Source organism: Pelophylax lessonae, assembly GCF_965119305.1.
Source record: "Pelophylax lessonae genome assembly, chromosome: 13".
Taxonomy (NCBI): domain Eukaryota; kingdom Metazoa; phylum Chordata; class Amphibia; order Anura; family Ranidae; genus Pelophylax; species Pelophylax lessonae.
Window position 1 is genome coordinate 23,699,791 of NC_138780.1, and position 25,677 is coordinate 23,725,467.

General features: G+C 47.4%; 1 protein-coding gene across 1 annotated transcript in view; it reads right to left on the reverse strand.

The window, feature by feature from the left end:
- SETDB1 (SET domain bifurcated histone lysine methyltransferase 1) overlaps window positions 1–25,677 on the reverse strand; it is a 138,717-nt gene that overhangs the window by 53,527 nt on the left and 59,513 nt on the right. Inside the window, exons 6-9 of the mRNA XM_082275506.1 lie at window positions 21,982–22,167; window positions 13,614–13,815; window positions 10,365–10,438; window positions 7,093–7,283 (exon numbers count right to left, since the gene is read on the reverse strand). Of these exons, the coding sequence (XP_082131632.1) occupies window positions 7,093–7,283; window positions 10,365–10,438; window positions 13,614–13,815; window positions 21,982–22,167 (653 nt within the window). The remainder of the gene's footprint in view (window positions 1–7,092; window positions 7,284–10,364; window positions 10,439–13,613; window positions 13,816–21,981; window positions 22,168–25,677) is intronic.

The window sequence follows — 25,677 nt, forward strand, 5'->3', positions numbered from 1 at the left end:
GTGGCAGGATGAGTGCCCCATCATTGCTGTCAGTGGCAGGATGAGTGCCCCATCATTGCTGTCAGTGGCAGGATGAGTGCCCCATCATTGCTGTCAGTGGCAGGATGAGTGCCCCATCATTGCTGTCAGTGGCAGGATGAGTGCCCCATCATTGCTGTCAGTGGCAGGATGAGTGCCCCATCATTGCTGTCAGTGGCAGGATGAGTGCCCCATCATTGCTGTCAGTGGCAGGATGAGTGCCCCATCATTGCTGTCAGTGGCAGGATGAGTGCCCCATCATTGCTGTCAGTGGCAGGATGAGTGCCCCATCATTGCTGTCAGTGGCAGGATGAGTGCCCCATCATTGCTGTCAGTGGCAGGATGAGTGCCCCATCATTGCTGTCAGTGGCAGGATGAGTGCCCCATCATTGCTGTCAGTGGCAGGATGAGTGCCCCATCATTGCTGTCAGTGGCAGGATGAGTGCCCCATCATTGCTGTCAGTGGCAGGATGAGTGCCCCATCATTGCTGTCAGTGGCAGGATGAGTGCCCCATCATTGCTGTCAGTGGCAGGATGAGTGCCCCATCATTGCTGTCAGTGGCAGGATGAGTGCCCCATCATTGCTGTCAGTGGCAGGATGAGTGCCCCATCATTGCTGTCAGTGGCAGGATGAGTGCCCCATCATTGCTGTCAGTGGCAGGATGAGTGCCCCATCATTGCTGTCAGTGGCAGGATGAGTGCCCCATCATTGCTGTCAGTGGCAGGATGAGTGCCCCATCATTGCTGTCAGTGGCAGGATGAGTGCCCCATCATTGCTGTCAGTGGCAGGATGAGTGCCCCATCATTGCTGTCAGTGGCAGGATGAGTGCCCCATCATTGCTGTCAGTGGCAGGATGAGTGCCCCATCATTGCTGTCAGTGGCAGGATGAGTGCCCCATCATTGCTGTCAGTGGCAGGATGAGTGCCCCATCATTGCTGTCAGTGGCAGGATGAGTGCCCCATCATTGCTGTCAGTGGCAGGATGAGTGCCCCATCATTGCTGTCAGTGGCAGGATGAGTGCCCCATCATTGCTGTCAGTGGCAGGATGAGTGCCCCATCATTGCTGTCAGTGGCAGGATGAGTGCCCCATCATTGCTGTCAGTGGCAGGATGAGTGCCCCATCATTGCTGTCAGTGGCAGGATGAGTGCCCCATCATTGCTGTCAGTGGCAGGATGAGTGCCCCATCATTGCTGTCAGTGGCAGGATGAGTGCCCCATCATTGGTGTCAGTGGCAGGATGAGTGCCCCATCATTGGTGTCAGTGGCAGGATGAGTGCCCCATCATTGGTGTCAGTGGCAGGATGAGTGCCCCATCATTGGTGTCAGTGGCAGGATGAGTGCCCCATCATTGGTGTCAGTGGCAGGATGAGTGCCCCATCATTGGTGTCAGTGGCAGGATGAGTGCCCCATCATTGGTGTCAGTGGCAGGATGAGTGCCCCATCATTGGTGTCAGTGGCAGGATGAGTGCCCCATCATTGGTGTCAGTGGCAGGATGAGTGCCCCATCATTGGTGTCAGTGGCAGGATGAGTGCCCCATCATTGGTGTCAGTGGCAGGATGAGTGCCCCATCATTGGTGTCAGTGGCAGGATGAGTGCCCCCTCATTGCTGTCAGTGGCAGGATGAGTGCCCCATCATTGCTGTCAGTGGCAGGATGAGTGCCCCATCATTGCTGTCAGTGGCAGGATGAGTGCCCCATCATTGCTGTCAGTGGCAGGATGAGTGCCCCATCATTGCTGTCAGTGGCAGGATGAGTGCCCCATCATTGGTGTCAGTGGCAGGATGAGTGCCCCATCATTGCTGTCAGTGGCAGGATGAGTGCCCCATCATTGCTGTCAGTGGCAGGATGAGTGCCCCATCATTGCTGTCAGTGGCAGGATGAGTGCCCCATCATTGGTGTCAGGGGCAGGATGAGTGCCCCATCATTGGTGTCAGGGGCAGGATGAGTGCCCCATCATTGGTGTCAGGGGCAGGATGAGTGCCCCATCATTGGTGTCAGGGGCAGGATGAGTGCCCCATCATTGGTGTCAGTGGCAGGATGAGTGCCCCATCATTGGTGTCAGTGGCAGGATGAGTGCCCCATCATTGGTGTCAGTGGCAGGATGAGTGCCCCATCATTGGTGTCAGTGGCAGGATGAGTGCCCCATCATTGGTGTCAGTGGCAGGATGAGTGCCCCATCATTGGTGTCAGTGGCAGTAAGAGTGCCCCCTCATTGGTGTCAATGGCAGGATGAGTGCCCCCCTCATTGGTGTCAGTGGCAGGATGAGTGCCCCCTCATTGGTGTCAGTGGCAGGATGAGTGCCCCCTCATTGGTGTCAGTGGCAGGATGAGTGCCCCCTCATTGGTGTCAGTGGCAGTAAGAGTGCCCCCCTCATTGGTGTCAGGATGAGTGCCCCATCATTGCTGTCAGTGGCAGGATGAGTGCCCCATCATTGCTGTCAGTGGCAGGATGAGTGCCCCATCATTGCTGTCAGTGGCAGGATGAGTGCCCCATCATTGCTGTCAGTGGCAGGATGAGTGCCCCATCATTGCTGTCAGTGGCAGGATGAGTGCCCCATCATTGCTGTCAGTGGCAGGATGAGTGCCCCATCATTGCTGTCAGTGGCAGGATGAGTGCCCCATCATTGCTGTCAGTGGCAGGATGAGTGCCCCATCATTGCTGTCAGTGGCAGGATGAGTGCCCCATCATTGCTGTCAGTGGCAGGATGAGTGCCCCATCATTGCTGTCAGTGGCAGGATGAGTGCCCCATCATTGCTGTCAGTGGCAGGATGAGTGCCCCATCATTGCTGTCAGTGGCAGGATGAGTGCCCCATCATTGCTGTCAGTGGCAGGATGAGTGCCCCATCATTGCTGTCAGTGGCAGGATGAGTGCCCCATCATTGCTGTCAGTGGCAGGATGAGTGCCCCATCATTGCTGTCAGTGGCAGGATGAGTGCCCCATCATTGCTGTCAGTGGCAGGATGAGTGCCCCATCATTGCTGTCAGTGGCAGGATGAGTGCCCCATCATTGCTGTCAGTGGCAGGATGAGTGCCCCATCATTGCTGTCAGTGGCAGGATGAGTGCCCCATCATTGCTGTCAGTGGCAGGATGAGTGCCCCATCATTGCTGTCAGTGGCAGGATGAGTGCCCCATCATTGCTGTCAGTGGCAGGATGAGTGCCCCATCATTGCTGTCAGTGGCAGGATGAGTGCCCCATCATTGCTGTCAGTGGCAGGATGAGTGCCCCATCATTGCTGTCAGTGGCAGGATGAGTGCCCCATCATTGCTGTCAGTGGCAGGATGAGTGCCCCATCATTGCTGTCAGTGGCAGGATGAGTGCCCCATCATTGCTGTCAGTGGCAGGATGAGTGCCCCATCATTGCTGTCAGTGGCAGGATGAGTGCCCCATCATTGCTGTCAGTGGCAGGATGAGTGCCCCATCATTGCTGTCAGTGGCAGGATGAGTGCCCCATCATTGCTGTCAGTGGCAGGATGAGTGCCCCATCATTGCTGTCAGTGGCAGGATGAGTGCCCCATCATTGCTGTCAGTGGCAGGATGAGTGCCCCATCATTGCTGTCAGTGGCAGGATGAGTGCCCCATCATTGCTGTCAGTGGCAGGATGAGTGCCCCATCATTGCTGTCAGTGGCAGGATGAGTGCCCCATCATTGCTGTCAGTGGCAGGATGAGTGCCCCATCATTGCTGTCAGTGGCAGGATGAGTGCCCCATCATTGCTGACAGTGGCAGGATGAGTGCCCCATCATTGCTGTCAGTGGCAGGATGAGTGCCCCATCATTGCTGTCAGTGGCAGGATGAGTGCCCCATCATTGCTGTCAGTGGCAGGATGAGTGCCCCATCATTGCTGTCAGTGGCAGGATGAGTGCCCCATCATTGCTGTCAGTGGCAGGATGAGTGCCCCATCATTGCTGTCAGTGGCAGGATGAGTGCCCCATCATTGCTGTCAGTGGCAGGATGAGTGCCCCATCATTGCTGTCAGTGGCAGGATGAGTGCCCCATCATTGCTGTCAGTGGCAGGATGAGTGCCCCATCATTGCTGTCAGTGGCAGGATGAGTGCCCCATCATTGCTGTCAGTGGCAGGATGAGTGCCCCATCATTGCTGTCAGTGGCAGGATGAGTGCCCCATCATTGCTGTCAGTGGCAGGATGAGTGCCCCATCATTGCTGTCAGTGGCAGGATGAGTGCCCCATCATTGCTGTCAGTGGCAGGATGAGTGCCCCATCATTGCTGTCAGTGGCAGGATGAGTGCCCCATCATTGGTGTCAGTGGCAGGATGAGTGCCCCATCATTGGTGTCAGTGGCAGGATGAGTGCCCCATCATTGGTGTCAGTGGCAGGATGAGTGCCCCATCATTGGTGTCAGTGGCAGGATGAGTGCCCCATCATTGGTGTCAGTGGCAGGATGAGTGCCCCATCATTGGTGTCAGTGGCAGGATGAGTGCCCCATCATTGGTGTCAGTGGCAGGATGAGTGCCCCATCATTGGTGTCAGTGGCAGGATGAGTGCCCCATCATTGGTGTCAGTGGCAGGATGAGTGCCCCATCATTGGTGTCAGTGGCAGGATGAGTGCCCCATCATTGGTGTCAGTGGCAGGATGAGTGCCCCATCATTGGTGTCAGTGGCAGGATGAGTGCCCCATCATTGGTGTCAGTGGCAGGATGAGTGCCCCATCATTGGTGTCAGTGGCAGGATGAGTGCCCCATCATTGGTGTCAGTGGCAGGATGAGTGCCCCATCATTGGTGTCAGTGGCAGGATGAGTGCCCCATCATTGGTGTCAGTGGCAGGATGAGTGCCCCCTCATTGGTGTCAGTGGCAGGATGAGTGCCCCATCATTGCTGTCAGTGGCAGGATGAGTGCCCCATCATTGGTGTCAGTGGCAGGATGAGTGCCCCATCATTGGTGTCAGTGGCAGGATGAGTGCCCCATCATTGGTTTCATAGGGTACCATTGTTGGTGTTACTAGGAGGAATTGTGCCCCATCTTTAGTGTCACTGACAGGAATTGTGTCCCATCATTGGGCACCATTATTTGTGCCATTAGCAGAAAATTGTGCCCCATCATTAGTTTCAGTGGGAGGAATAGTGCCCCTTCATTGGTGTCAGTGGGAGGAATAGTGCCCCATCATTGGTGTCAGTGGGAGGAATAGTGCCCCATCATTGGTGTCAGTGGGAGGAATAGTGCCCCATCATTGATGTCAGTGGGAGGTATTATGTACCACTGCAGGTATCAGTGGATGAAATGATGCCCAAGGGCTAGATACAGGCAAGCAAAGAGCCACAGTTTGGAGACCACTGACCTGATGTGTATGGAGAGGTTGGGCAATGCTGTTTGCTGGATAAACAAAACCAAACACACTGCCGTATTCGTGTAGAGGAGGGATGGACAGAAGGGAGCTTCACCAAAGAGTGAAGATCCTCTTTAATAACATTCATACATCAGAAATCACACTAGAGAACAGTCAAAAGTATCTACAAATATTGGAAAAAGAATAGGGTATGCTGCTTCCAAGTCCTGAATTGGCCACCCTCCTAGAAGATTGGGTGTTACATGCCAGCCGAGGCTCATCCTATGTGCCACGGGGTACACAAATCTGAATGAAAAGACACAATGCACTCTCAGGGTTCATACACATTTTTACCAATAAAATTCCATGACTTTTCCAGGACTTCAAGTAAATATTCATGACCCAATGTTTCATGAAATGTCTATGTATACATGTTAAATAAGAAGAAAATCCATGTTACACTAAGGATATTTTTACTAAAATAAATGACAAGCTTTGTAGTGTACAGAAGAATATGAAATATTTAGTTAACTATTGTAATTTAACCAATATTATTAACTATATTGGAATATACTGGAGAAAGAAAAAGATTTGATGGGCGCTCCTGCTTGGGGATAAAGCTTTATAAGGCAGACAGCCTAACAGTCATGATGGATAAGGTGCAGCTGGACTGGTATGGATGGCACAGATGCACAAATGGGGCACTTACATCGAGGGCAGCTCTTTGTTAGGCTGAAGCAACAGTCCCACGAACAGGCAGAAAAGAGAGAAAGGCGTCACTCAGTGGAGCATGTAAATAATTTTATTGACACATATTATAATCAAGAAATTACATGGAGGTAAGCGTCTATCACAGCTTGGGCCCTTCCAGGTCCGCAGTGTTTCCGTCCCAGGCTGGCCAGCAGCCGGGAGAGGGGAGAACCCATCAGGGGACTCAGTGTGATCGAGGCAGCGGTGAAGCACATACCTCACTGGAGAGCTGCACGAATGTGATGAATGCTTTTGGTTCACGCATGTTCCAAAACCTGTTAGCGCCCCCCCCCCCCCTCGCGTTATCACGTTCGTGCGGTCCTCCAGTGAGGTATGCGCTTCACCGCTGCCTCAATCACACTGATTGGTTCTCCCCTCCCCGGCTGCTGGCCAGCCTGGGACGGAAACACAGGGGACCCGGAAGGATGCCGAGCAATGATAGACGCTTACACCTATATGTAATTTCTTAATTATAATATGCGTCAATAAAATTATTTACTTGCTCCACTGAGTGGCGCCTTTCTCTCTTTTCTGCATATGCAACAAATAATTTCCATGACTTTTCCAAAACTTTTGGGTTACGTTAATTTTCCAACACTTTTCCAGGCCTGGAAAGTGCCATTTTAAAATCCCATGACTTCTTCAGGTTTTTCATGACCGTATGAACCCTGACTCTGAAAATAATTCAAACAATGGTAACCGTATTCATCGGAGCAACAGAGAGCCTCGTCTGGGACCTCCTCCTCTGATCCGCTTTACGACAATTATAAATAAGCCCAGCCTTCTGGGTGAAACGCGTCAGATAGGTAGTCCAAAGTGAAGGAACACTATTCACGCTTTCTGCATGAAGGTTACCAAGGATTGTTCAGGGTTTCTTCAGAGTAAAGAATGTAGGTCTATATTTCTCATAGGTTTTTAGGCCATCTCTTTTATTACCCCATAAAGATGTCCTGACACTTTGATAGATGTAGCCTATTATGTACTATAATCCCAGGAGAACTTTCAGTACAAATACAAAAAAAAAAAAATAACTTCTTACCAAGAATAAAATCTTCACCAGGCTCCCGTCTACCTCTTCCACTTTAGACTTCCACCAGGTGCCCTCCCACTCTGTTTTTATCAGCTGACCGCTCTTGAGAAGAACCATAGGTCGGTTGGGGTACGCAGTGACATATTCTTCAATGAAGTCCCGGCATGACACATCTTCAATATCTTCCCAGGTTTTGCTTACTGTGAAGTAAAAAGCAAGGAAACCAGTAAGAGACCCAAGCATGTCATCTGCTATTATGTCTGTACCGCACTGTCACTGTAATTTATCAAGGAGATCCTAGAGAATATCTACTATACTGATGACTGCAAGGAGCAGCATTTATTTCCCACTTACAGGAATCACTGGTCTGTAAAAGAGATTAAAGCAGGGCTTGACAAATTTGCCTGAAATCTAGGAGCCAGCTAAAAAAGTTAGAAGCCAAAAAGGGACAGGACACCTCCTGCAGGGCACCCCAGGCGTCAGGTCGCTAATTCTAGTCGCCAATGCGACCTGGCGCCCGGGGTTTGTCGAGCCCTGGATTAAACATTTCCCCAATGTAGGTCTATGGAGTAGTACTGGCATCTAACTTGCATACATGGGATTCAGAGGCAAAACCCACTAATGAGAAGTGCAGCTTGCTATGGGGGCACTCTTGCATGCTCTCTCTCGAGCCCCACTCTGTGTGTCCATAAGACACAGAGCAGGGCTAAGCCCCGCCCCAACGGCTGTGACTGACAGCAGCAGAAGCCAATGGCTTCCGCTACTGTCTCTAAACCAGCCTTTTTCAACCGGGGTGCCTTGGCAAAATGCCTAAAAATGTATCAAAAATCCTATACAAGCCAGCAGGGGATTAAAGTGGGGTACACACTATAGGAAAATCGATCGTCCGAATTTCCTCGTTGTTTCACAGCAAATCGGAACCAATGAAAGAAAATCCGTACTAAAATTCTCGTAGGACAAAGGCTTTTTTTTTTTTTTTTTTATTGTTTCTGATCATGCTCAGTCTTTCTTTTCTGATTTTTCTTGTACAAAAATCGTACACATTAAAAAACAAAAATTTTTTTTTTTTTTTACCCGTACTAGAAAATTTTGAAGTTTGTCCCTTCGAGAATTTTTCGTACGAAAATTCAGAATCGGCTGTCGAAAGTGGCGTACACACTGTACGAAAAGTCTTTGGATGAAAATGTTCTGATTTGATTTAAATTATTTTGTTATAGTGTGTGTGAGCCTTAAGCCTGCCTTTTAGTTACACAAAGACACCAGTTATGCACCATTACGACTTTCTAGACACTGGCATCCTAACAACCAATGACATCATCAGTTAATTAGGGGGGGAATGTCCGTTGCCTCCACAGCATCCTTGTTTGATCCTCCTGTGCCCCTCTCCCTTAGCACTGGGGGTGACATTAGCTGACTGAGGGAGAGAAACTGAGGGAGAGAAACTGAGGGAGAGAAACTGAGGGAGAGAAACTGAGGGAGAGAAACTGAGGGAGAGAAACTGAGGGAGAGAAACTGAGGGAGAGAAACTGAGGGAGAGAAACTGAGGGAGAGAAACTGAGGGAGAGAAACTGAGGGAGAGAAACTGAGGGAGAGAAACTGAGGGAGAGAAACTGAGGGAGAGAAACTGAGGGAGAGAAACTGAGGGAGAGAAACTGAGGGAGAGAAACTGATGGAGAAGAGAAACATTGGAACACCAGTCAGTACCAGTGTGCAAAAGTATTAGTTTTGAAAGAATACATCACCTCTAATGTTAGGTGTCCTACGTGTGGATGTTGCTGCATTATGTAAAGCTATTCGAATAGTATTTAACATTTTAGAATGGGGTGCCTTAAGACTGTCCATATTAAAGGATGCCTTGAGATAGTCTATAATTTTAAAGGGTGCCTCGACAAAAAAGGTTGAGAAACACTGTTCTAAACCAATGAGGAGACAGAGCGCAAGGAGGACAGCTGCTCTGGTTCACATAATTGCAGCGCGCTTGGCGCATGTGCAGTAGGAGACCGGCTGTGTGGTGGAAGCACCCGCATGCGTGAAAAATCAGGTGGGGTGCCATGCCGACATCATGGGACCCCTAGACAGGTAAGTGTCCTTATATCTAAAGTCAGCAGCTACAGTATTTGTGGCTACAGTTTCATTTTTTTTTTTTGAGGGTGGGGGGGGTGGAGCTCCGCTTTAAAGCATTTGTTACCCTACAATTTTATTTTTATTTTTTAAAGAAACTGATCCAGTTCCTTTAAAGTATGAACAACAGCACAGTGCTTGTGCTGTGTACTGTGGTCCCCTGTATCATAAAATACCTGGCTGATCCTGCCTGGTTCTGCCATCCCCCCAGTATATGGACCACGGTTCATCATGGCTCCTGAGCCCTGACACCGTGGTCAGTTTACGTGCCACCATCATCCTTAGCTCTCTTTTTTTTTTTTTTTTTTTTTTTTTTTTTAATATAAGGTTTATGGAGGATACCTACTATATATTTCCAAGTGTTACTGCATTTATGTTCTGGATTAAAAAAGCTCAGTACAGCTTTTATTTTTTTTTTTTTTACGGAGCTAAAATACAGCCCATTAAGACCCCGTTCACACTGGGGAGACGCTACTTCCCGGGACGACCTCACAGGTCGCGGCGCGCTGCTCGCACCACGACCTCGGTGCGCCCGGCACGGACTTCATTTCATTGAAGTCTATGCAGGTCGCTCCGGGTCGCCCCAAAGAAGCTCCGGACCCTTTTTCTAAGTCGGAGCGACTTGTGTCGCTCCTATTAGAACGGGTCCACAGCTTCTCTATGGAAGGCAACCTACGGCGACCTGTCAGGCGACAGGTAAACGGGGGCTAATTGTATTATGCCTATGCACACAGGCGCGTAAACAAGCACTGTGCATTCTTTAGTAAAAAAATAAATTGAAAAACCTGCTTTTTTGGTAAGTTATGCCTCATGCGCGCAAATACACACAAATAACCATATGCATATTGTGCAGAATAAGAACGCGAGTACGTTTTCGTGCATTTACGTGAAAATGCATGCAATTGCGCAAACTCATACGCGAGAATGCACGTAAATACGCGCAAATACATACAAAAAGAAACGTCTGAAAAAGTAGATGCTCGTAACAGGAGTATCATGTGCATGGGCCCAGGTATCACTAAGGTTTTTGTAGCTTCAGCCTTTAGAATTACTTTATCAAGCTACTTAGCTGGAAGCCAATCAAATCTCGGTCAACCATTTCAAGTCAACGAGTTATTGTGCACAATTGATCCTCACAACCAATAAGATTTAACACTTACATGGCCTGCAAATTGGGTACAGTTCCGAATGTGTAACATAGGAAGCATAGCCGTCATCAAAGAAGATCAAAAATCTACAAAACAGAAGTCAAAATGTTAACAGGGCTCACAGCACCCAACATGCAGAGATGTCATATAAAACTGAAAAATACTAGTTGCTTAAAAATTTTTTTTACTTAAAAAGGAGTTGTAAAAGGCAGAAGGTTATTACATATACACATTATATATATATATATACATATACACACACTATATATATATATATATATATATATATATATATATATATATATATATATATATATATACATACATATACACATACATACATATATATAATCACCCTACAGGTAGGTGCTAGGCAAAGTATAGTGGGCCTTGGCTGCCTAACAGCAGGGCCATGATTTTCAGCTGGCTGTCATGTCTCCCAGGTGTGTCTGCTGAGAGGGGAGTCTCCCCACTGGCTCCATAAGAGGATTCCCATTGGGCAGTGGAGGAAACCCAATCAGAGGCACATTCAGGCCTGTATCTACCCCAGAAGGCAGATTCTGCCACAGAGGATTCTGGGAGTGGGTATAAGTTTGAGGGAGGGCATGACACAGCGTCTTTGGCTCCATAAGAGGATTCTCATTGGGCAGTGGAGGAAAACCAATCAGAGGCACATTCAGGCCGGCATCTACCCCAGAAGGCAGATTCTGCCACAGAGGATTCTGGGAGTGGGTATATGTTTGAGGGAGGGCATGACACAGCGTCTTTGGCTCCATGAGAGGAGTCTCATTGGGCAGTGGAGGAAAGCCAATCAGAGGCACATTCAGGCCTGTACCTATCCCAGAAGGCAGATTCTGCCACAGAGGATTCTGGGAGTGGGTATATGTTTGAGGGAGGGCATGACACAGCATCTTTGGCTCCATGAGAGGATTCTCATTGGGCAGTGGAGGAAACCCAATCAGAGGCACATTCAGGCCTGTATCTACCCCAGGAGGCAGATTCTGGCAGTGAGTATAAGTTTGAGGGTAGTGCATGACACAGCGTCTTTGACGGGAAGAAAAGTCCCAGGAGGGAGAGTACAGCTGTCTCTCCTCCTGTCAGCAGGATCGGGTGTCCCGGATGGCTTGCCTGAGAGGACAGAGCGAGCTGAGCTGCAGAGAGGATCCGGTGTGCCGAGGACCAGTGGAGAAAGAGGGGTTCAGTTCCAGGAAAGCATTCCAAGTTTGTGAATACTTGGAGTTTGTCCCTTCGAGAATTTTCGTACGAAAATTTTGAATCTGTAGAAAGTTCTGTACACACTATATGAAAATTATAATACGAACTTTCTTTGGACGAAAATGGTCGCCTGATTTCTTATAGTGTGGTACGAGTGTGGTACCTCTATGGGATTGTATGGGTAAGCAAATACACCGACCGTGTGGAGGAGACCTGCATGGCATCAGCGATCTCCTGACCGCTGGTGAAATGCTTTCCAGGCTCCTAATACAAAAAACATTGAATGCACTTTTAACTGCAAAAACATGTGCATCCTAAATACTTCTGCAATAATTTCTGAATGATCTCCGAAGTGTCTCAAATTGTCAAACAACAGCCTGCTGTATCCGCAGCTCAGATATTATTGCCACAGGCCCTTTAGCAATCAGCCTTCTAAAATCCATAACTGTAAATGCATCCAAGACTCAGTCTTAGGTCTTGTTCACACAGCGCGTATCAATGCCTACCCTGTGTGCGGGCCGTGAATAACTGAACCGCGAGGCACAAGCGTTCCGTGCAATCCTGTACAGGCAGTCCCATTGAGGTCAACTGGGACGCAGGAGCTGCATGGCCATGGTCGCTGCTCCCAATATGACATTGATGTAGGTGCACGGCAATGCAAGTTGCATCCCTGTGTGAGTATACATGGCCGTGGTATGGGGTACGCATTAATAGGCCCTTTGTAAATGAGGTTTTAGCCTGGTTTGAATATTTAGCTGAACTAAATACACAAGTATCACCATTGTGATGACAAATGCTAGGCTAAATTGCTGAATAAATGGGAAACAGTAACGGAACTTCAACACACACTGTACTTGTGGACTTCCGTCAGTATACAGCTTCCTCCCAGTCATGAACATAGGTATCAGATTTTCCAGCTGCACTCATACAAAGCTAACAGACAACTTAGATTGTACTGGAATCTCCTTTTATTGAACAGTCACACAGAATTTATATACAGCATGGACCTACCCCTCCTGATCAGATTACCACACACAGGTCAGGGGTTGCCTGATTAAATTATCATTTGCAGATGAAATTATATACAGAAATAGAATTAACCTGAACTAATTATCTAGCCATCTGGATAGAAACAATGCAAGGCCATTAACATTTAAAAATGAAACAGGCAGACTTAACACAATCCACAACACACCTCAATAGACAGACAATAGGCAGAGCCTGCCAGTGACAGTGTCTTGTCTCCTACATTGAAGTACATGGAATACACATCTGAGCATTGCTTTGATTTTTTAGGAGTCACAGACTTCATGGCAACAGGCTATAGGTCTCACAGTGTAAAGTGGGATTAAACATTCACATTTCTTAGGAGATAGTGTTGATAAATATTACTCTCCAAATTGAAATTATCCAAACCATTAAAGCGGAGTTCCGGCCTCAAATACCTTTAACTAAAAATACCCCTATAATACTAATCCATCGTCCTTTACAGAACCGCTATTCTCATACTTACGTACATTATTCGATTTTAGACAAAATCTTACTTTTAAAAACGCTATCTGAGCGTGGCTATCTTGGATGTGGGCATCTGAAGCCGCAAGTGTAATCTGCTGTGTCATTCTTCCTGATTCCAGGGAGTGTTCTGGGAGTTCTTCCTGATTCCAGCCTCCTGGGAGTGATGACAAACAGCTCCCAGGATGCAATGCAAAGGCGGAAGTGATGTCTGTGGCCGTGGCCACAGAGGGGGGAGAAGGAGGAAGTACAATCAAAAATGCCCTGAAAATAAGGTAAGGGACCCCCGAAAAAAATTGAAAATGCCTAATTATTGATCAGCATAGCGAGCACTCCAGGAATCACTAAAGTTGCAAAATAGGCCGGAACTCCGCTTTAAGCATATCTTGTATTTTGTTATTCTTCTCAACATTGCTGTCATTTTAAATTATAAGGTCCTAAAAAGTAACTACTACACTACCAGGAGTTTCAGAGTAATGTACATAAAAAGAATATATGCCAAAAATCATACTAAACCTAAGAGAAGGACATTACCTCATTTTATTCTTGTTGCTGGGAGGTTCCGCTATGATACCAGCATACAGCCATACCTGGTTGCCATCTTTGTACCTGGCTACCACTCTGCTCCCAACAAACAGTTTATCCAGTGGTGGATGGTACTCATACGCAATATGGTTGCCAGATAGCAGACTCTTTCCTTTGTTGTCAAACTTCACTTTGTATTTTTTACCTGGTCCTACAAAACCAACAGGAAAACAGCTCAAAGAAAACGAAAAAGCAATTATGTACATGCAATAATTTACTAAACATAACCCCTCCCAACCATCGACCATAGATATCTGTATAGTGCCTTGAAAAATTATTCATACCCCATTCAATTTTCCACATTGTGTCATGTGCCAACCAAAAACAAATGCATTTTATTGGGGTTTTATGTGTTAGACCAATACAAAGTTGCACGTAACTGTGAAGTTAAAGAAAAATGATAAAGGTTTTTTTTTTATTTATTTTTTACAAATAATATCTAGAGAACCTTAGTGAACAACCAGCATTATGAAGGCCAAGGAACACACCAGACAGGGCAGGGATAACGTTTTTGGAGAAGTTTAACCACTTGCCGTCTGCTCACGTTGAGCCTACTGCAGCAAAGTGGTACGTCGTCAGACACTGCCCTTTCTCGGCGGCGCGCGCGCGCCGCCGGAGGCTCGCTCCCGCTGTATTCAGTCACAGCGGGAGTCGGGCCAGGGAAGGAGCGGCGGCGATCGCCGCTGCTCTTTCCCGATCGTCGGGGAATCGAGTGTGGAGATCCGCCCGCCTGTGTAAACACAAGCGGGCAGATCTCTGAAGTGTCAGGCAGGGTCAGATTGCAGGGTTCAGCATAGTTGAACCCTCGATCTGTCCTTGTGTCACACAGTCACCTCCCCCCACACACGTCAGTAAGCACCAGGCATACATTAAACCCTCCCTCTCCAATAAAATTAACCCCTTCCCTGCCAGTGTCATTTTTACAGTAACAGTGCATATATATAGCACTGATTACTACAGTAATGTCACTGGTACCCCCAAAAGTGACAAAAATGTTAGTCAAGGGTCCGATCTGTCCGCCGCAATGTCGCAGTCCCGCAAAAAAACGCAGATCGCCACCATTACGCGTTAAAAAAAAACCACCAAAAATTACAGAAATCTTTCCCTTAGTAAACGCAATAACTTTTGCGCAAATCAATCAAAATACGCTTATTTTGATTTTTTTTTTTACCAAATATAGGTAGCATAAAACAAATTGGAATTTCATATAAAAAAAATGTGAAAAATATTGTTATTTTTTCAAAATAAACGCTCTTTGTTTATAGCGCAAAAAGTAAAAATCGCACAGGTGATCAAATACCACCAAAAGAAAGCTCTGTTTGTGGGAAAAAAAGGACGTAAATTTCGTTTGGGTACAGCGTCGCACGACCGCGCAATTGTCCGTTAAAGTTGCACAGTGCCGAATTGCAAAAAGTGGCCCAGACGTAAGACAGCAAAATCCTCTAGTGGAAAAGTGGTTAAAGCAGGGTTAGGTTATGAAAAAATATCCCAAGCTTTGAACATCTCACGGAGCGCTGTTCAATCCATCATCCGAAAATGAGATTTTTGACTTACCGTAAAATCAATTTCTCTGATATTCATTGAAGGGCACAGCTCCTGATCTTCTTATCCATTGGGTTATACTGCCTCCTACAGGAGTAGTACACTAGGCAGAAAAAAGGTCAGGCTATGCCTATGGGCAGTCCCAGGGGGTATACTCCCCCTCTCTGCTTTAGGTACTCAGTTTTGTTATAAGCAGTGTCAGAAGAATTACAACTCCACAGACGGGTGGGTGCAGTGCCCGTCAATGAATGGATTTTACGGTAACAAAAACAACATTTTCTCCTTCATTCATTGACAGACAGCTCCTGACCTTCCTCTTAACCATTGGGACATCCCAAAGCATTTTCAAACAGGAGGAGGTGGGAAAGCAAGAAAAAAAATTCCCAAGGATAAAACCATAGTAAACCAGGCAACAGGAGCTCAACCAAAAACAACTGGAGCCCACCTGAAAGAAACATTACACCCTCACAGAGGTCCTCTAAAACAGCAGCCTGCAAAACCTTGTGGCCAAAGGAAGCATTTGCAGATGCCAACACACCCACTTAACAGAATTTTGTGAAAGTGTGCACCGATCACCAGGTGGCTGCCTTGCAAACGTGCGTCACTGAGCGCCCAAGTAGAGTGCGCCTTGACAGGGAAAGGAGGAACCTGACCCTTGATTGAATAGGCCTGAGTAACCGTCTGCCTGATCCATCTGGAAACGGCCGCAGAGGAAGCGGATAGTCCTTTCCGAGGCCCATCCGTGAGCAAAATAGTGAGTGACTTCCTAAAAGACTCCGTAACTTCTAGATACACCCGAACCACATCCAGGGTATGGAAAGCAATTTCCTTAAGATGTTTTGGGCTTTGACACTGGGATGGCAACACAATGTCTTCATTCAAATGGAAATCAGAGACAACCTTTGGAAGGAACGACTGAAGAGGGGCGAAGAACCACCTTATTAACCACCAAGGTGAACGACAGGATAACGCCGCCAATTCCGACACCCTGTGTGCAAAGGTGATTGCCACCAAAAAGGCCACCTTCTGGGACAGCGTAAGCAGGGGAAATCTCCTGAAGATCAAAAGGGAGGCTTCTGGAGAACTGAGAGCACCAAGTTGAGTTCCCAAGGTGGTAATGGGGACCGCACTGGAGGAGCCAAGTGTTAAACCCTCTGAAGAAAGGTATGCACCAGGGAGTGCATGGCCAAAGGTCATTAAAAGAAAACCGCCAAGGCCGACATTTGGCCCTTAATGGTACTCAAGTTTCTGCTCAACCCCCCGTTGAAGGAAGGTCAAGATCCGAGCCACTGAGAAAGACTTACACCCACACAATCAAAAAATATCCCACCGCAGAGTGGGGAAAAAAGGGGTTATATGGCTAGATCATTTGAACAGGCAGAGAGACAAATAAATGATTCCAAGCATTTATCATACAGTAAAAAATAGGTCAATACATAGACATGTGGGTATGTGAAATATATCAAAAATAGAGTGCATTGACATAAAACATAGAAGACGAGACAAGACAACCCACGACGGATGGCGGTCTCATAGCGAAGTCCCGACAACAAGCCTGAGCTTCCACAGCAAAGGGATCTCCAGTGGCCAATACAACAGACACTCCCTGAAGGGATATAACAGCATACGATACAGCAGCACAGCAGGATTTAATCCTTACCAAGGAACAAGCCAGGGGATTACTAGTACAAAGGTAATAGAGCACCGTGCAACATGTTGAACTAATTGTTTCCATTTCTGGTCACTGTTAGGGTCCTTTCACACACTCCGTCCGGACGGACGGACGGACTCCGTTTATCTCCATCGCTGAGCAGGAGGATGACAGCTGTTCTCCGCACTGTGTTGCGGAGACACAGCTGTCAGTTCCCCATACATCTCTATGGGGGAATCCGATCACATCCGATCGACGGATGGAAAAGAGGGTTTCCATCCGTCCAGATTTGACGGATCAAAAGTCAGTGGACATGTCTCCGCTGACATCCGATGCCCCAAAGGGATGCATGGGGGGACCGTTCAGATTCGCCAAAAAAAATGGCCAGGCAGATCTGAATGGGCCGTCTGTGTGAAAGAGCCCTTCTACAAGATTTCAGCACAGCTAAACTCGGTTTAAATTACCACTAGCCACTATGTTTCCCCTGTTTTCACAGAAAAAGCAACAACTTTTTGTATCAACATATCTGCTGCTAACATGCCGACCCTTTCATTGATACATAGTTTCAAAGGGAGAAGTCTTTAAGATACATTTGTATCCAATCTTCCACACAGCGTATAGGCTGCTTTCCTCTGACCGCTATGAAGATCACAGAATATATGGCCATCATTTATCCCATGCATCTTACATAATACACAGTTGCTTATTGTTACCTGCCAGCAATTATCAAACCCAGCTGACTTTTTTCTGCATAAAAGACTGTTGGCATTTCCAAATGTGGAAATTCACCAATGAACTATTGCTTCAGGAACAGCATTCGCGGTGGTCTCTTGTGCCACAACTTTACTAGGCTCTTTGGGTATACAATATATAACATTTTTGAATATATGGACTTCCTATTTGTGTCCGAGCTTCCAGGGGCACTTTTTTTTGCCAGGGGAACCTTCCTTAATTAACCACTTTAGCCCCAAGCCCATTTTTGACACATTTTGTTCACAAGTTAAAATCAGTATTTTTTGCTAGAAAGCATTCCAGTATTTAGGATCTTCATCCTCCTCTTCCTTACCCCCACCCCTTTTCCATTTGGTAGATAACCACACAATGTACACTTTCCATGTACGATGGTAGATTTTCCTAGAATTTGACTTCCTAGCTTTTTAACAGCATTGGAATCACCGACTCAGACAAACCTCTATCCTTCAGTATTTGGCTTTCAACAGCCAAGCCATCAAAGCCAACAACTGTAAAGCAGGATGGAAGACCGGTCCCTTGGGACAGCCGATCCTTCCTGAGAGGTAGTATTCCAAGGGACGTCGGTGACCAGCAGCACCAGGTCGGCATACCAAGACCGGCGAGGCCAGTCCGGGGCCACTAAAATGACAAAGCACCGGAGAAGAAAGACACCAGATCAGGAACCCTCTTGTTCCCCGGCTCAACTGGATCGGATTGTCCAGAGACTGCAGACACTTGTCCCACTTGCCCAGAATCTCCCTTTGCAGGGACCTCGTATGGAACTGTGCAAACTGAACCACCTCGAAAGTAGAGACCATTAGGCCCAGCACCCGCATGCAAGTCCGGAGGGATGACCATCTGGAATTGCAGCTTGCAGTTTCTGGAGTTTGTGCAGAGGAAGTTTGTGTACACTCTGGCTAGAGCCGAGTCCAGAGTCCGTATAGTGATCTCCACATTGTGTATCAGAGCAGTAGGAGACACCGCTCGCAGGAGAAGTTCGTCTAAGTAGCCAAGTACTGCGATCCCTTGCTGATGTAACAATTCTAGCACCGGGGTCAACACTTTTGTGAAGACCCGAGGAGCAGAGGCGAGACCAAAGGGAAATGCCACAAACTTATAATGCTCCTCTCCCATGGCAAAGCGGAACAAGCGCTGGAGACCGCCAAATATTGGAATGTGTAGGTAAACGTCCTAGATGTCGAGAGAGGCAAGAAAATCCCACTGATACAGGGATGCTACCGCAGAGCGAAGGGGCTCCATTCTGAACCTCTGTACTAGCACAAAGCAGTTCAGGGCCTTGAGGTCCAGGATTGGACGTACCTTGCCCTCCTTCCTGGGAACGGTAAACAGGTTTGACTAAAACCCTTAAAAATGTTCCGAACTTGGAATCGGAACAATCCCCCCGTGAAGTACCAGGTCTGGCATTGCCCCAAAGAAAGCCTGCAAGCGGTCCAGGAACAGGCACACGTTGGAAGAACAGAACATTTACGGAGGGTAAGATTGAAACTTGATCCTGTAGCCGGACCGTATGACTTTGTGGATCCACTTGTCTAGTACCAAGGGGAAGTCCACGGGTCCGGGAACCAGCTAAGACGCCCCCCCACCACAGAAATGGGTGAGGGCGCACCTTCATGCTGAAGGAGCCTTGTCTGCGGGTCTGGAGAAGCCCGCTCTCAACTTGCCAGACCAAGGTCACTTGGATCCTCCCGATGAGGCCTTGAAAGAAAGACTTTAATCCCTTGTCACTCGACCCAGAGGGTCTCTGTGAGCCGAGAACGGGTCACGTCATGACAAGGATCCTTGCTCCCCTGCGAGTCCCTTAATGAGGTCATCCAGGATAACTCCAAACAGGCGATCCCCTGAAGACAAGGGTCTTCTTGTGAGCCGAGAACGGGTCACGTCATGACAAGGATCCTTGCTCCCCTGCGAGTCCCTTAATGAGGTCATCCAGGATAACTCCAAACAGGCGATCCCCTTGAAAAGAAAGATCAGTTAAGGCCTCTTTAGAAGTCTGGTCCACAGACCAACATTTGAGCCAAAAAACATGCCTAAGGACGCTGCCGGAACAGAGAGCCTAGCAAGTAGGGGAGCTGCATACAAAGAGGCATCAAAGATAAACTGCAGCCCCTGGACCAACTGGTCTGCTAACTCATCACAGGCAGGGGGGAGTGGTTCCCCCCTCCAGGTCACGGCATAAAAGTTTAGCCCATTTGTCAGAGTTTGCAACACCAGGGCAATGGTGAACACCGGCCTAGATGCCGAACCAGCCACAGTGTACATATTACAGGCCACAGTCTCCACATTCCCATCAGCTGGATCCTTAAAGGCTGTAGACTCTTCAACCTGAATCATGGTTGCCTTGTTCAATCCGGAAACCGGAGGGTCCACCACCAGTGAAACAGTCCACTTTTTAAGAAGGGACTCCTCATAGGGGTACCCCATAGTGAAACACTTAGGGGACCACAAGGAGCCGTTTTAGCCGTCCCCACTCTTTAGCGACAATCCTGTCAAAATAGGAGGGGAAAGGAAACACCTTTGCATGGCTTGCGAGTGCCAAAGAGAACCGATGCCTTTGCAACAGCTTCAGCTGCGTCCTCCATCTTTAAAGTCTCACGCACAGACACAATCAGTGCATCCACCCGTGCCTTTTCGTGTGCAGTTACGGGGGTAGAGGAATCATCCTCACTATCTGAAAATTTAGGGTGCGTAGTCACAGACCCAGCAGGGTGAGCCACGTCTGCAGCGGCCAAATCAGATTTGGGATCTGAGACAGATGAGGTAGGGGAAGGCAGGAGGGCGTTTTTTGCTAGCCCACTGACCAAAAGCAACTTCTACCCGGGACACAAAAGTCTCCAAGACCTCGGTCAGTGCAAAAATGAATGGTTGGGACCCGGAGGGCCCCGCAGTCTTTGAGAGGGGGTCAGGTGGGGAAACTTGCTCCAAAGACTTCATGAGTCAATAGGGAGACCCCCAACAAAAAAAGTACAAAACACTGCTAAGGGAAACCCCCACCTCACTGGCAGCACCACCCGGTCGTCAGTGAGAGAGCACCAATCGATCCTGCAGCAGAGAGGGAGAAGACCCCACCAGACTCACAACCCCACAGAAAAGGCATCAGCAGCACCAGGATAACCTGCACTACATGTGCTGTGTCCAGGGAATGAAATGATCCAGGAGTCAGCACCAGGGGATGAGGAGGGGCTCCCACAGCAGAAATTGCCACCTAGAAAGGCTCCACTGTCATGGCCGCCACTATTTCCAATGCCGGACTACTACTACAAAAAAAATAAACCGCCGTGCATTACAGCACACAGGCTACAAGAAAATTGTGGCACCACGAGGCTCCCAGGAGGGATGCCTAGGCCTCAGAAACAGACACAAAGTGGGGCCCTGGCAGGAGCCCCCACCAAGTACAGCCCACCCCTAACAGCCAGTCACCGGCAGCGCACCCCTCCCGCCCCCATCGCCAATAAAGTAATCTGCCCCAAGAAGTAGGTCAAACCACCCCACAACCCCAGTACAGGTGGAAGGGGGCTAGGTGGCCCACAAGGACCACCAAACAAAGGCGAGGGGGTGCTTAATGGGAAGAAGGGGAACTTGGGGGTCCAACCGTTCCCTGGAGGGGCCCAGGTTCACCCCACGACCATCCAGGTGGAGGGGGGGGGGAACAACTACTTACCATGCCAGGAACCAGATGGAACCTCTTCTCGAAATGGTGGGGCTGTCAGCCAGGAGGAACTGTCGAGGCCAATCTAGCACAGAGTTGAGGTCTGCACACGCTTGCTGGCCAGACTGGGGTGACCACTGGATCTAGAATATCCAGCCAGTCGTCCAGTCCGGCAACAGTGGTCTGAAGGAGCTGTTGTGAGCATGCTCCGAAAACGGGTAACCGCCCATTCCTCATCTACGGTCGCACGGTCCTTCTGTGAGGTATGCGGTTCGCCGCAGCCACACTCTGATTCTGCCCCCGGATTGGTTTAGGCTGCTGGCAGCTTTCACAACGGGTACACGGTGAATTAGGAAGGACGCTGGGTCACAAAGTTCCACTTTTTGCTTTTATGTAAGTCTTGATATGAGCTTAATAAATTGGTTATTACTGCTTCACCGAGTGGCGCCTCCTCTTTACTCTGATTTTCCAGATCTTCGGTGCAGAATTGCCTTTTTTGAGGAGTTTAATACCTAGACCTACAGCAAGGGGAACTCAATAAGTGACACCACGTCCTGAAAATCAGGCTTGCCTAGACAATGTGAAATAAATGTCTCACTTGCTGCCGTGTACATAAAGAACACGTAACAGAAACATTACAAGAGGCCAAATACAATACGTTTTCACTGACTGGTATAACAATCGGCTGCTACTTTTTCCTGCAATTCATAAACCTACATACTTACCAACCATCTGAATGGAAATCAAGGTCCCTTTGTGCCATGTTTTGGTCCTCTTCTTACCAAGAATTCTCATACCCACAACAAGGTCTCCATCCTTTTTCATGTCATTGGCTGCGTTGGCCTGGTTGGGACCACCCACTGAACTTGAAGGTGAAGAAGGATGAGATGACAATCGAGTTTGGGGTCCATCTAAAAAAATAAAGTCAACATAGTATTTTTTAGCTGTTTAATATACAGTACTGAATATTGTTTTACCACAATGATTCAACATTACCCAAGTGCTATGGGTTTTTAAAAAGGGAGCAGCAGCAATCTGCTTTTAGGCAGGTATTCAAGTGAAGCCTAAGCCAAAGGAAAATTAAATGATCTGACTCATTTATTTGTCTAAGAACATTTCAGCTTAAGTCACTGAGCTCCGTAAACACGGAAGATGCAGGCGGAAAAACGACCAAAACCTCCACCTGCTGGCTCTGAAAGTGACTACTAAAATGGTAGAAAATGTAAATAAAATATGTACTTATTATGCATTTTTATTTTTTTAGCCCTGACCATAGAAGAGAATACATGCAAAACAATCATTTACCATTGGTTGTGAGCAGCACAGCCAGGCTAAGCGACGTATCCATAAGTCGCTCAGCATATGCACACGGGCGCCCCTCTGGGGCGCGTAGCAGCGCAATCCTGTAGTGCAGTGTTCAGAACCCAGCTGATGTGAGCTGCTATGACTCATGTGGATCACTATGACTAATCACACAACATGTAAGCAAAACAGTCATGAATGGCTTCCATTCATGACAGCTTGTTGCTTACTATTGTGATGCTGCGATTGGCCCGTAGCTATCACATGGTACCTGGCACCCTGTCGTATGCAATTAGCTGTAGGCAATCATAGCATCACAATAGTAAGCGAGTGGCTTCCATTCATGACAGCTTGTTGCTTACTATTGTGATGCTGTGATTGGCCCATAGCTATCACATGGTACCTGGCACCCTGTCCTATGTAATTAGCTGTAGGCAATCATAGCATCACAACAGTAGGAGAGTGGCTTCCATTCATGACAGCTTGTTGCTTACTACTGTGATGCTGTGATTGGCCCACAGCTAACACATGGTACCTGGCACCCTGTCCTATGTAATTAACTGTAGGCAATCATAGCATCACAATAGTAAGCAAGTGGCTTCCATTCATGACAGCCTGTTGCTTACTACCGTGATGCCGTGATTGGCCCGTAGCTATCACATGGTACCTGGCACCCTGTCCTATGTAATAAGCTGTAGGCAATCATAGCATCACAACAGTAGGAGAGTGGCTTCCATTCATGACAGCTTGTTGCTTACTACTGTGATGCTGTGATTGGCCCGCAGCTATCAAATGGTACCTGGCACCCTGTCCTATGTAATTAGCTGTAGGCAATCATAGCATCACAATAGTAGGCGAGTGGCTTCCATTCATGACAGCTTGTTGCTTACTATTGTGATGCTGTGATTGGCCCGCAGCTATCACATGGTACCTGGCACCCTGTCCTATGTAATTAGCTGTAGGCAATCATAGCATCACAACAGTAGGCAAGTGGCTTCCATGACAGTTTAAACTCTTGATCATTTGTTTTTTTAATCAATGGTGTAAAAAAAAAAATAATTCCCGATCAGCCCCCCCCCCCCCCAGAGTAATACACTGAACTACTCTGATGACAGGATGTTATATTATATATATATAAATGTTTAAAACTTCTTAAAGTTTTTTTTGTTTTTTTACACATACTGTCACGTCACCCTGGTTACCACCACAACAGTCATAGGACGACACTGTACTGCAAAAATTGTGAAAACTTTTTTTCTTAATTTTCCAAAAAATTGCAACAAATAAAAATTCAAAAAAATAAATAAGTAAAAAGAAAAAAGAAAAAAAAAAAAGTCTCTTCCTATATAAATTTGGACTGTCTTATTTTCCAAGAAGAGATGTGAGGGATTTTTGTATTGTCCTGGCATTTTAGGGTCTCAAGAGTTATTGCGAATTTCTAGGCAATTTTTGTTTCTTAAATTTTGAATTATCATGGTCTGCAAGGATTGCATTGCCCATGGGTACAACTGGTTTCCCCTTATGCCCACTTTAGTGGGTTTTTTTTTTTTTTAGTATTTGGGGTCATTTTGTCTCGAGGATGGGGGTAAAAGTTGAATCCTCTTAAGTGAGTAAAAAAACGTTCTGCAGGGTTCCACTCATAGAAATTGGTTACTTCTTAGGTTCAACTGCCCTCATTGCCATTCATAAGACTTTTCACACACTTAAATATTTCCCCCACAAGAGTAGGGGAGATTGGAGATGCCTCATGAATAGCAGTCTGGGCTAAATGCCATATCAGCGTGCCGTGGATTGAGGCCTGGCTCATTACACTCAGACATACTGTATAATATTTTCACACATTTCATCTACTTTAGGCTACGTTCACGTTAGCGTAGCGGACCGCGGGCAGAATCACCGCGATTCTGCCCGCGATCCGGAAATCATTGCAAATCGCGGGACGCCTGTGCGTTGCCGTTGATTTGCAATGGCACCCCAAACGCTGTGCGATGTTGCCGCGATTTCCGCCTGCCGAATCTCGGTAACATCGTGCATACAAAATCGCAGGTCGCAAGATGCCCCAAAGAAGCTCTTGTACCTTTTTTGGGCGTCATGCGACCCGCGATTTTGTTTGAGCAATGTTACCGCGATTCGGCAGGCGGAAATCGCGGCAACATCGCACAGCGTTTGGGGTGCCATTGCAAATCAACGGCAACGCACAGGCGTCCCGCGATTTGCAATGATTTCCGGATCGCAGGCAGAATTGCGGTGATTCTGCCCGCGGTTCGCTGCGGTAACATGTGAAGGTAGCCTAAGAAAGCAGAACCAGCACCATAGATAATTTTGTGAGCATGTACATTGTTCATACAAAGTCAATTTCAACCACCTGCTGTCCCATGCAATGTTTACATTTTTCACAAGCACTAAAATCAGCATTTTGTGATAGAAAATAACTTAGAACTAGGGATCGATTGTTTAATCAGTGGGGCCAATTATCGGAGGCCGATATTCACTTATTTTTTTTTTTTTTAAGTATCAGTTATAAACTTGCCAATATGGCCGATATTGCTTCTAGTGGTTGTACCGGAGTAATAATGCCTGCAGCTACAGACATCACCCCGGTACCGTTTTTTAGAGCCAACGGTCGGCTATCTTGTAATACCTATTGATGCTGCGAAGAAGCCGCTCGGCTGTTTTTACTAGCAATCGGCTTTGATCAGGTCTCCGATGTAGTAACCCGAAATCAATGTCACGACATCACTTCTGGGTACTGGAGCCTTAAAGGCACCAGATTTTTTAAAAATGACCGTATTCAAAACAGCCAAGCTTGGCATTTTGAATGCTTTTAGGTGCAGGAGGGTTTGGAGTCTTAGACCCCAGATCCCTCCATAAAGAGTACCTGTCACTGCCTATTACTGTCACAAGTGAGGTTTACATTTCTTGTGACAGCAATAACAGTGATCAATGAAAAAAAAAAAAAAAAATGAAAAAGGACAGTGTAAAAATAAAAAAAAAACTTAAAATGTGCAGAATATAGGCACCCAATATCGGCCCTTTGGGGGGGTCAGAGAATCAGTAACGTATCGGCCCAAAAAAATAATATTGATTGATCCCCACTTAGAACTCCAAAAAAATTGATA